The sequence below is a fragment of the Penaeus japonicus genome, unplaced genomic scaffold (genome assembly GCF_977035675.1).
Source record: "Penaeus japonicus unplaced genomic scaffold, GWHDUDI00000001_assembly GWHDUDI00000021, whole genome shotgun sequence".
Taxonomy (NCBI): Eukaryota; Metazoa; Arthropoda; class Malacostraca; order Decapoda; family Penaeidae; genus Penaeus; species Penaeus japonicus.
The window spans coordinates 22201991-22214490 of record NW_028234423.1 but is presented as its reverse complement, the minus strand read 5'-3'; the positions used below and the strand labels follow the sequence as shown (position 1 = coordinate 22214490).

The window sequence follows — 12500 nt, the reverse complement described above, 5'->3', positions numbered from 1 at the left end:
GTCGCGCTAATAGGGTTCTATCTTCACATACATACTTGTTGGCATACGGGCACATTTGCAACACGAAATCAAGTAATTACGTTTATTCATGTCATAAGATAAGTTCTTAGAGAAGAGTTATTAATTTTCTTTACGATATTCATGCGAGAGGTAAGTGAGGAACCCCAAAATCTCGCACACTGACATGATTAAGTTCATTTTAACTAATATTTGTGTTTCTATAGGAGTTTTCTTGACTTTCTTTTGCCTATCATCCTCCATTTTACTACCGAAAATCAAGAGTTTAAGGGAAATAGGATTTACTTGAATATGCATACAAACCCCCTCCTTCGGCAAATATTTAGAACAATCTTGACCTGTGCCTCAGTGGTCCTATGTAGGAGCTGAAGGGTTGATGCCGAGGGTACTGTATCCGAAGGTCATTGCTCGTTGACTGGAGATTCTGCTGTTGTTGATTTTCATTTTAAGATCATGGGATATGTGTAGTGATGAGTAGAGCAACAGGTGATTACTTTCCTCTGTTCCTTTGGCGCACTGGCAAGGGCCATCAAAGAGCCGTCACACATACTCTGATATGATAGAGCTTGTAGACCAAGCTCTGTCGTACTAGAAGATTCAAGATGATTGTCTGTTGGAGCTTATAATGATGGCTTGAGTGATACCATTGTCACAGCGGTTGCTTGTTATTAAATCCCCTTGATATATATTCATTTCAGCCCGCTTCTTTTGAGCTATTATTTTATATTCTAAAAATTTTCCATCATATTATGCTAAGGTGCAACACATCAGCTGTAGAATACAACCTAAAGGAGTATCCTGTCATATTAAGTGTTTCATAATAAACCCTGTAAATTCGCTTTAACAACAATGATAATTGTTTGTCCAGATTAAGGTGCTAATTTTAAATAATTTCTTATAGCTTCAATTTCTAAGCCATTTCAAGCGTACCACAAAAAGCACAACAATTTAGATGCAAAATACAATCAGGAGGTATACTATAACAACTGTAACAGCTAGGAGAATACACTGACTTTAAAGCCTCGCTATTTAATTCCCTTGTTCTTTGTGAAGAACGGCAGGGCTCGCCTCCTTATTTTTGTGGCTCCATTCAGAGATGCACAAATATCCTAGTTGTTAAAGCAGTTATTATATTCCTTTGGCTTATTTTGTGAAGTTAAATTAATGCCTATTTTAGGGTATGATGAAAAAAGTTTAGAAAATAATATGTAGGCTGAAATTCAATAATGGAAATAAAGTTTTTTTTTTGTTTTTTATTATTCTTATTTATTATTATTATATTAAAAATATATTAAGCTGAAGTGTTGCACTTTGGCATGGTGTGATTGAAAGCACCATTGCAGTACTTTTCCCAAAAAATAATAGTGAGTTAAGAGAGTAAAGTATCAGTCGAAGGTACAATCGTTCTTTTCTTTTATTTTCTCTCCCCTCATACCTTCTTGTGCTTTTCCTTTCTTCCTTTCTTCCCTCCGTCTCTTTTCCTCTCTCTCTCTCTTTCTCTTTTCTTTTCTTCTCTCTCTTTCCCTCTCTCTCTCTCTCTTTCCCTCTCTCTCTCTCTCTCTCTCTCTCTCTCTCTCTCTCTTTCCCTCTCTCTCTCTCTCTCTCTCTCTCTCTCTCTCTCTCTCTCTCTCTCTCTCTCTCTCTCTCTCCCTCTCCCTCTCCCTCTCTCCCTCCCTCTCTCCCTCCCTCCCTCCCTCTCTCCCTCCCTCTCTCCCTCCCTCTCTCCCTTCCTCTCTCCCTCCCTCTCTCCCTCTCCCTCCCTCCCTCCTCACTCCCTCTCTCTCTCCCTCTCCCTCCCTCTCCCTCTCCCTCTCCCTCTCCCCCTCTCTCCCTCCTTCCCTCCCTCTAACCCTCTCTCCCTCCTCCCTCCCTCTAACCCTCTCTCCCTCCTCCCTCCCTCCTCCCTCCTCCCTCCCTCACTCTCCCTCCCTCCTTCCCTCCCTCTAACCCTCTCTCCTTCCCTCTCCTTGTGTATACAAGAAGTACATATTTTGTTAGTTACCTGTATCTTTCACATATAAATTTATTCAGCAAACAGGATATTGAATATGGTATAATGTAACTAGAGTGACCTAGAGCCTAAACCAATACCTTGAATTTTTTGGACAATCTTATTTAGATGCAAAGTCTACAAATAAAAGCTTAACAAATGACTATTCTGCAAGTATATTCCATTTATATTTCAGTCCTATATTATTTTGCTTTATAAAATCCAAATACTGACTTGACCCATTTGTGCCAATGCGATTATTTGCCTAATGCTGCTCCCACCTTGAAGATAACAAGCGCACACAACCTCCACATGCAATATATCTCCCAGCGCCTCTCAGAACACTTTGTACCCCCAATGGGTATCAAAACTGGTTCGTGGGGATATCCAAAAAGGTATTCTGGAAAACAATCTAACAGTGAAGAAATATTTTGTTTAAGATTTATACTCTTCATTTATTTACTGAAAATGAAAATAAAGAGTCCAGAGAATTTAGCTGTTTCTTCATAGCCGTCCTTATTACAGGAAATTAAAACTTTAAAGTCGGGAGTAGTAGGCTAATACTGGAGAGAGGGTATCAGGGTGACCTAGAGTTTAACTTTTGGATGTTGGGGCTGAAAATTTTAAGGAACTGCTGCTGTATCAGGTGGGAGAGAGGTACAGTAAGATGAAATGTAGTACATCCTGATTAAGTACTTATGAAATAAGTTTATGTAAGTCTATTGTAAGATAATACATAAAACTTATGAAAAGGATAGAGGAATCAGTATTCTGCTAGGAAAACGTATTGGTATTTTAGAAATCATCTCACATATATAAAATATGAATATATAAGTGATATGTCATTACATTACAAATTATCTAGACACTGGTAAAGTCTTGAATAAAAAAAAATTGTTGTGTTATTGTCTGTATTTATATGTTTGTATGTATTTATATGTATATTCATGTATTTATAATCAAAAGTTATTTCATATGATTTCTTGGCCATTTGATATAAATTAGTACTGCCCCCCCCCCTCCCCCCTCCCCCTTGCTGCATAGTGGCAGAGCTGTGGAGGGAGGGGGAGGGGGCATGGAGCAGCAGATACACCGCTATTTTGGGGAGATATCATTCTGAACATTTTTATTTTGTCAACAGTTCAGTTCAGTTCAGTTCAGACAGATATGCGAAGACGTCGCTTCGCCCGGGCTATATGCTCAAGGCGGCCCGGCCTCTGCCAGCTATGAGTGCTGACTCATCTTATCTAATCTTTTCTGATCATCATCGCTGATTCAATTCAGCTCAGTTCAGAGAGATTTTGCGAAGACGTCGCTTCGCCCGGGTTGTGTGGAAGGGGTAGCCCGGTCTCTGTTGGCTATAAGTGCTGACTCATCTGATCATCATGACTGAACTTTTACCTTGGCGGTCGGATTGCCTGTAGGCGCTCCAGTTGCCAGGGGGCTAATGACAGGCATAGCCTTCTAACCAGCCCGGCGGCTGTCGTCTCTGGGCCCTGCCTGAGGAAGCGAGTGTGCTCGCATTCCATCAGGTAGTGCTCTAATTTGGCGTCCGGCGCGCCACAATACTCACAGCGTCGCTCATCTTGCCCAATAGTGGGGATGATTTGCCACGCACAAGGGTAGCCTATTCTCAGTCTGTGCAGACTGACTTCAGCACACCTTGATATTCTGGGAGAGAGTATCAGCGACTCATAGCCTGTGGCGTTTGAGTACCAGCTGGCCGAGGGGGAGGTTCTCGCTTCCTCTCTGTGTCGCTGCAGGGCACCGACCTGCCCTGCAACCATCGTTTTACGCCTTAGCAGTTCCCGGCTAGGATGCACCACAAGATCACTCAAGGGTTTCTTCCTGCCTTCCTCCGCTAACCTGTCAGCTACGTCATTCCCTTCAATACCAACATGGCTTGGGACCCAGTTGATGATGATGCGTCTTCCCTGATCCAGGATTCTCTGAGCAATGGTGAGAATCGAGGTTACCAGGTAAACGTTATCAAGGGGCGTGCTTTGTTGCAGGCTGTCAATGGCGGCCCTAGAGTCTGTGTGTATAACAACATGCCCGTCCGTCTGGGCTGCATGGGCTAGGGCTCCCATAATAGCTACTGCCTCTGCCTGGAGCGAGGAGGCATTGTCTGATACCCGCATAGCTTTCTCTATGCCCCTTGCTGCAAAACCCTGCCTGCAGTGCGGGTGGTGGGGTCTACAGAACCATCCGTGAAGTAGGTTTTACTGTTCAGCGGCGTGATTGCTGTAATGTTCCTCTCCGCCTCAGCCTTCAATAGAGGCGGTGAGTACTGCGTTTTTCTTCTTGATAGACTCATGACAGAGAACTCTATCAAGGATCGTGCCCACGGCGGGGCTGAGACATAGTCAGGGTGGGGATGGTCCATGCCCTTGATCAGTAGTGTCTCTTTGAGCTCAAAGCGTTTCAGCACTCTGGTTGTCTGAGACAGCCAGGTGTTGTTAGCAAAGAGTTCTTGGTTTTGTGCAAGCCGACGCTGCACTCTCTGTCTTAGCTGCGAGTCCAGTGGGGACTGTAGGACATTTGCAAGGAACTGGGCCGCCATCTGATCAATCCGGGTGTCCAGGGGAAAGAGTTTGGCCTCCAGGAGGAGGTTAGTAACCTTAGCCCACCCAGGGGCACCCAGAATAATCCTGGCGGCTTCGTTTTGCATTATGTCGAGTCTTTTCCTGAGTCCAGGTTTTACTGTGATCAGGGCGACGGAGGCGTAGTCCACAATGGGACGGACAGCGTGCACGTAAAAAGATCTTAGTACGCAGTGTCCAGCCCCTAAGCGCCGCCCAGACAGAGCTCTCATGACAGAGAGCCTTGCCTTGGTCCGGTCTAAGAGATGTTTGATCTTGTCAACATATGTGTATGTGTAATCAGATGCCACCTCAGTAACAGACACCTAGTCGTGCCACTGCCATATCCTTCTCTTAGGATAAGATTAGTGTATTTTTTTTATGTAGTTTTTATGTAATTATGGAAATAATTTTCACTAAATTGTATTGTTACTATTAATATTATTGGTATTATTGAGGACCTTGAAATTTTGTATTAGTTGTTCTCATTCACATTATCATCATTCATTTGTTAATAGCCAAAGTGTATAATGATCCTTGCAGAATGAAGTGCCATGGGTCCTCGGCCGCAGAAGGGAACCTACTCAAAGGCCAAGGAGCCCCCAAAGTCAGAGGAAGAGAGACGAAGACATTTCAAGCAGAGGAAGTTCATTCCAAAGTTCAGCGACCTTTTTATCAACAAGGATGAGAATGAGAGTGACCCCTTTGACGCTCTGCTGGAAACGAGCAACACGGTAATTTTAGCCGGTTTAGAGTATTCATAAATAAAGAAGGGTAGGTTTGTTGATGTGATGTAGATTTATAACATCATTTAACTGGAATTCATATAATGGTAATAGCAAGTTCTGTTTGGACTGAGTAATTTTATAGCCTTTGCCATTAAGGATTGTGGATGGTGAGTTACACTATATAAGCATATAGGGACTTTTGTAGCTACACCTCTAAACTAAAAATAATTGATAGTTATTACCATACATCTGCTAACATTTCACAGCTGAACATGATTATATGTTACTCTTAATATTTATGTTATCCTTTACGTAATGTAAAGTCTCCATCAGGTGTCAGGAATGATTAAATATGAACAGGTGGAGATCCAGAAACAAAGGTGTTGAATTCATTGTCGATATAATTTGGAGTCACTTTTTTTTTTTTTTTTTTTTATGGTACTATATATATATACATATATATGTATATATGTGTGTGTATATATATATATATATATATATATATATATATATATATATATTATGTATATATATATATATATATATATATATATATATATATGTATATAATTTTTTTTTTTTTTCACCCCCCCACCAACTTGATCAGTTGTGCCAGAATCAATGGGTCTAGATTTTTCCGCACCTATGGTAATTGTGTTTTTTTCTTGTCCCTCTTTCAGAAACAGGGTAAATTGAAGAAGTCAAAGCGCAAAGTTCAGGGCAAACTGCAGAGAAAACCACTCGCTGTCAAAAACTCTTTGTTAAACAGTAGTCTTGGCAGTAGTCACAATTCTGCCAATGATACTTTTGACAAACTGTTGAAGGGAGCAAAGTAAGTGTAAATGGGAGAATCCTTCCTTATTTGGTATTTGAAGCTTCCTCCTCCTCTTCTTCTTCTTCCTCCTATTTGTAATCTCCATCCTTCTTCGTTTCTTGTATTATGATAAATATTAGGGAAATATCTGCACACTTTCCAAGAATTTGGTAATATCTAACATTGGGCACTTTTTTGTAATTGATGTTTTTTTACCAAAATTTAACAGGGTATAGTAATAAGGTGACTATTCAGAAATTTCATATATAATGAACAAAGGCACTTCACCCTTTATAGCTGTACTCTCGAACCGCTTGGTGAAGGCCAGACAAAGCCATAATGAGACAATCATGTCACCCCGGAAGGAAGGCCAGATTAGCCATGATGCAAACCCCACGTCTTGGGGCATTAAGGGTTTATTAAAGTCTAGACATCTTTTGTAAGAAGCAATGGAAGTCATGGGAACATAAAATCCTGGCGGCATGATGCATTTTTATATATTATTGTTATGTTTATGGTTTGATTGATACGATTGTAATTCTAGTTTATAGGGTATGATTTTAAAAATAAATACAGATAGTTTGAGAGAAAGTAAAACTACCTTTTTTCATAATGAATTTTTGATGCATTTTAGTGATGTGCTGAATGTACACTGCAGTTGCATGGTGACAAGATATCAAATTATTATATTCCCATTTCATTTGGGTATTCCATATTATTAATTCATTGAATTAAGTTGGCAATTTGATTCATCAAAAAGAGTTGATTTTTAATTTTTAATCAATCCAACTTAATTATTACAGTTAGTAATTGAACACTTAATATTAGTGCCCTTAGTGGTTTATAATTAAAGTAAGAGAGCAAGAGACAGAGAGAGCGAGACACAGTATGGTTTTAAAAGTTACTATTATTATTTTATTATTAATTTCAGATTACCATCTGTGATTGCAAATAGCAGTAACCAGTTGTCTTCATCAGCTGGAAGCTCCCTGGAAGTTGATGGAATCTTGTATCAATCCCTCTTCTCCTCTGTAGCTTATACTACAGCATCTGCACAAAACCATGAGCACATATTACCTGCCGAAGAAGTAAAGAATGATGGAGATAATAAGAGAGCAAACAAAAGGGAAGAGGGAAGAGAAGCGAAGAAATTTTTCAACACTAAAGGTTTGGGGAAGACTGGTGCTAAGGCATCAAAGGGGAAGAATGTAAAGGGGCCAGAACCTCTTGTTGCTGGAGACCCTTGTGAAGATGAGCTGAAAAGGGCAGCCTCAGCCCTTCCCCCTGGGACTATGTTTAAGGTACCACTAATCAAGTTGCACAGAATAACTGACTTTACCACGCCCCCAATCTGCCGGACGCAGAAGAAGACCAGCGGAGAAGAGGGAGCGGTGGAAAGCCCTTTCATGGCTCGAAGCAAGACCGAGGAAGTGGGAAAGTCAAGTGCGAAAAGTGATGTAATAACAAGCACCCCAGCAGATGTAAACAGACTGAAAGCAGTGTTGAAAAACGGGAAAACATGGAGTATGCCATCAACTCCAACCCTTGAACACATGATATCTCCAGTGCCAAAGGAGAGTTATCTTGTTGCCCTTAGTAATTCGTCAAATTTTGAATCCCCAATGTCCTTCAAATCTAAATCAAACCTCCACTCGAATGATGAAGATCAAGTTGAACCGTCTGTAGAAAGCAGGTATGAGACATGCAACTCTGAAATAGATTCAAAGTCATCTGAAATTTCACCCGTTGTGGCACCCGCAACAAATGGAGCCATTTCATCCTGCCGTCTAAGGGAAGAAAAATACAGGGATAGTCAGAGTAGAGTTAAGAGTTTTTATAATAGCTCTTTAGAATTAGAGAGTGGCCCATTCAAAGGAGTAGTTATACCATCTCGTGACAGGACTAAAGCAAAGAAAGACAATTTTGTTCATGCTGAAAGCAGTGTACTGGAAGCAAGTATGGAACTCAGCAGTTTGATAGGTTCAAGGAACATAGGCACTGCTAGAACACTGAAAAATAAAGTCACTACTAGAATGCAAAAGAACAACTGTATATCTGTACGCAGGAAAAAGAAAGGAGCTCCTATTGAGATCAGAAATGAACTTGAATCTTCAGCTGATGTTTCCATATTGGAAAGGCCTCTAGCTCACATGTACAAGAGAAATATACCATCATTGAGTAAATCGAAACTAAGTCTACGAAAAAAGACAAGGCAGTTAGGCTCCAAGTTGTCTCTTAAAAAATCTTGGGCTGAGCCATCTCCAGTTCTTACTAGACTAAGGCAGAAAGCTCCCAGACAGACTAAAACTTATGATATCTCAGTGGATGATTTAGTGGCAGCTCAAGAAAATACAAAAAATACTTCCATAAATCAACAATCAGAGGTAGAAAAATCTGTGGTCATAGGCAGAAGGAAATGGATATCCAAAAAGCGGGGTCACAGGAGTCACATACGGGCGGAGACTTCAGACTCAGAAACTTCACTTGTTATCCCAAGAAGACCTTCTAACAAGTTGAGTCTTAAAGAAAAAGTGAAGCATATTACTTCCGTAAGACCAAGAAATAGAAATTGCCATGCAGAGCCTGCAGAAAGCACATTACAATCCATATTGGATGTGGATTCAAGCAGTGTCATTGTGTCAGGAAATTCTAAGGCAAAGCGAAGGAGTGGAAGATTAGCAGCTATGAAGCGACAGTCATTAGTGCCGTCTCCAAAGGTACTGAGAAGAAAATCTGCGAGGTTATGCAAAAACCAATTGGAGGAAAACACCACTATATTCCAGCGTGAGGATGAGAACTCTACCAATGCAAGTATACTTCAGAATCAAACTCACCTCACAGAACTCAGTCTTAAAAATATTAGCAAAATGTCTGTAAAAAGTGTACAGGGCTTAGAGGCCACTGCATTGAGTTTCGGTTCAGTAAATACTACAGTATTTACTGACTTCCAGACCAGGAAGGAAAGGAGAGGTAACCAATTGGTTTACTGTAAGCTAGAATCTAGTGAAGACATGTTTGAGACCTCAGATGCTCATAGTTCAGAAGTAGACAAGGAAGAGCCAGTTGGTTCTGAGGAACTGCCAGATATTACCAAGGATCTTGAAAATACAGAGAACACAAGTTCAGATGAAAAAGAAAGTGTAGATTCTGAAGAACAAATGCCACCTCCTGGAGGAACAAAGCCATATGTATTGGCTGAAAGCAGTATTAAGGAGAATTCCCTCCTGGAGCTGGAGGAATTAGAAGATGTATGCAGAAGTGTAAAAGTACAGTGTATGGTTCCTATGAAAGGAGGCAAGGGCTGGAGGAGATCCTGTCTCAGCATGGCTGGAGCAAAGGTAAATTGTCTGTTGTTCTGCTTTGGAAGTTTTCAAGTTCAAAATGTTCATTGAGTTTTGAGATGAGTAAGTAAATACTTTTCATATCTGCCAGTCACTCCTGTGAAATACATATTTACTTTCACACATATGCATTAATGTTATCAGACGTTTGGCAATCCCAAAAAGTCCACAATATTAATGGGAAGATGAATTAACAATGATTGATGAATACAAAATGTTTTATCACCCAGTAATGAAAAAAATGAGGGATTTGCATAATTTACAATTTGGTTATTACATTATGTATATTATATTTGATTATTTCTTTTTCAGATACCTTACCAACAGGATGAAGCAGGTATTTATTATTCCATTTTGTTATGTAGTTATTGTTTTATTCAATATTTCCTTTTTCTAATTCAATTTTTTTCTTTCATTTTTATTCTTTATCTTTTTTTACCATGTTCAATATAGAAGTGGAATTGCCCTTCAGTGAAGATTTTGATTAGAGAAAGGTGTGCTTATGTTGAACGTTTCTTGTCATCTTAGGTATTCGGCGGCAGACAGTACATAGTGTGTCTGACGGCCACAGACAAAGAGGTGGAGGGCGAATATCAGCTATACCTGCCGATATAAGTAAGTTATTACAGTATTAACCCATAGAGTGAGAATCACAGCTCAGACTGTGTTGCTGCTAAAATCCCACACCTATTCTGTTGTGTGATCAGGAACATTATCATTGATAGAAATTACGTTATTTTAGTATTTATTTTTAAAGTGATTATGAGAGTAGTAGTCATAATAGTATAAAAGTATGTACCACATAATGCTCTACCATAAATGCTTACCTAGAGAATAGGATGTAGCAAAAGCAACCGTTTCCTGCAGGCAGCACATGCTTTTCTCATGCATGGAAAGCAACAGAGCTGCCAGGCGTAATTATATCACCTATTGTCCTAGTCTTGATGGTCATAATAAAGGTCATTGTTGCTGTATAAGTCATAGGCAGTAATATCAATTTTTGTTTATTGCTTGTCTGTTTAGTGTAATAGAACTATATATTTACAATGTCTTGTCTATCTAGTAAACACAGAGAAATGCAATACCCATAAATCTTTTTTAAGGTGTTTGCAGAACATCCAAATTTTATCATATTTTATTACATGTGTATCATAGATACTTTGCTCAACTTAAGAAAGTAGTAATATCTTTCAGACTTTTTATATAACTGCCTACCTATATGTTGTATATATTTCTCCCTCAGGTAAACGAATACAACAAATGGGAATTGCAGCTGAAGAGGACATGCACTCTTCACACCATACAAGTTTCCATACAGTGGTCAGCATAGATGCATCTGAACCTGCTGTACCCTCTGACCCAAGGGAATATGTTCTCAAGCTCTGCAGTCAAGTCGAGCCAGTCCCTATTGATGAGTGTTTCACAGAGAGGTAATGCAATCACTAAAATATTAATTCAGATGTCAATTTGTTCTCAATTTAGGAAGATGTCCTTAAAAAAAAAAAAAATTGTAACCTTGTTGTAAGAGTCTGATTAGAGGATATAAGTTGCTGGTTCTTATTGGGCAATACAAGGATACTACTCGTAAAGTAGATAGGACTATTAAACCGTGAAGAGAATTGTAAGCAGTTTCTAACATATGAATGCGTATTGATAACAAGGTTGTGATATAAACCAATAAAACTAGCAAGATATAAATGAATTAGCATGTTATATTTATGGACTGAGATATATGACTATTGTACATCAATACTCTTTAGGTTGTGTCTTTCTTTCTAAAGTTTAGTGACCTCATGCAATAGAAATTAAGTGCTGTAATCTGTGAAAAGTAACATTATTAAATTCCAAAAGACGTAAGTCTTTTTTTGGCAAAAGTGGTATTGTATTTAAACATTAGTTTCTAAATTTCCGGTGTTCTAGTGATGAAATGATTGAATTTTTCCCACAGCCGTCTGGTCAATTGCAAGAAGATTGGGGAGGGTGTGTATGGAGAGGTCTTCATGACGCGGCCCAGCCCCAGCAGCCTTGAAGGAGCGACCGTTCTCAAAATCATGCCCATTGAGGGAGACTTTGACGTTAATGGGGAACCGCAGAAGAAGTTCGGGGAAATTGTCTCTGAAATCGTCATATCCCTGTGAGTTGGTTTGAGCTTTTACAATTTTCAGCTCCAGAGTGAACCTTGAATGCTTTTGTATTTTGCAAGCCTGGAAATCATATTTGAGAAAAAGGTAAATGTGCATTGATAACAATTTATTATATTCATACCAAGTCAGAAGGTAGGGTGGTACCTCTAACTTTATTATGCACTTTGCAGGGAGCTGAGCAATTTGAGAAAATCTGAAAATGAGTCAAATTGGACAGAAAACTTCGTAAATGTGCTGAACTCTTCATGTGTCCAAGGTTGTTATCTGCAAGACCTTCTCAACATGTGGGATGTATTCAATGATGAAAAAGGTATGTAATATTATTTGTTTACCTTGAAATTCATTGCTAATACAAGCCTATGAGATCAGGATGATAGAATTACTTCTTGCCTGTTCGCCAGTTCATCACACTTCTGGATAACAACTATCTGTAAATGATTCTAATCACTGAACTACCATTATTCATAGAGACTAGTATTCTCTTAATTTTTAGGGAGATTGTAATGTTGATTTAATTTTTTTCATGATATGTTGATTTATTTTTTTTTGTGATATAATTTTCATTTTGTAATGCCTTTTAGAACATGCTACAAATTGTCCATACTATATATTTTATATTATATAGATAGATTGTAGATACTTATTTTGTGGTTAAATTTTTAAATGTATATCCTATATTAAGTTGGTAATAGCAATAATAGTCATCATTACAGGAATGCTTTGAGAGTAGTAAACTGAAATGCCTTTTGATGATTATTCAAACTGAGGAAAACAAAATATTTGACCAAACTTTCAAACTTCATTCTCTCTGTCCCTCCTCTGTTTTTCCCTCTCATCTCTTCTCTTCTCCCCTCCCTTTTCCTTCTCATCTCTTCCAGTCTCT

The 12500-nt window shown here is 39.1% G+C and overlaps 1 protein-coding gene across 1 annotated transcript in view; it reads left to right on the top strand.

Annotated features, from left to right (window-relative positions):
* Haspin (haspin) overlaps positions 1–12500 on the top strand; it is a 20500-nt gene that overhangs the window by 474 nt on the left and 7526 nt on the right. Inside the window, exons 2-9 of the mRNA XM_043023136.2 lie at positions 5134–5324; positions 5999–6150; positions 7064–9470; positions 9786–9810; positions 10002–10088; positions 10717–10903; positions 11422–11607; positions 11788–11927. Of these exons, the coding sequence (XP_042879070.2) occupies positions 5145–5324; positions 5999–6150; positions 7064–9470; positions 9786–9810; positions 10002–10088; positions 10717–10903; positions 11422–11607; positions 11788–11927 (3364 nt within the window). The 5' untranslated portion in view covers positions 5134–5144. The remainder of the gene's footprint in view (positions 1–5133; positions 5325–5998; positions 6151–7063; positions 9471–9785; positions 9811–10001; positions 10089–10716; positions 10904–11421; positions 11608–11787; positions 11928–12500) is intronic.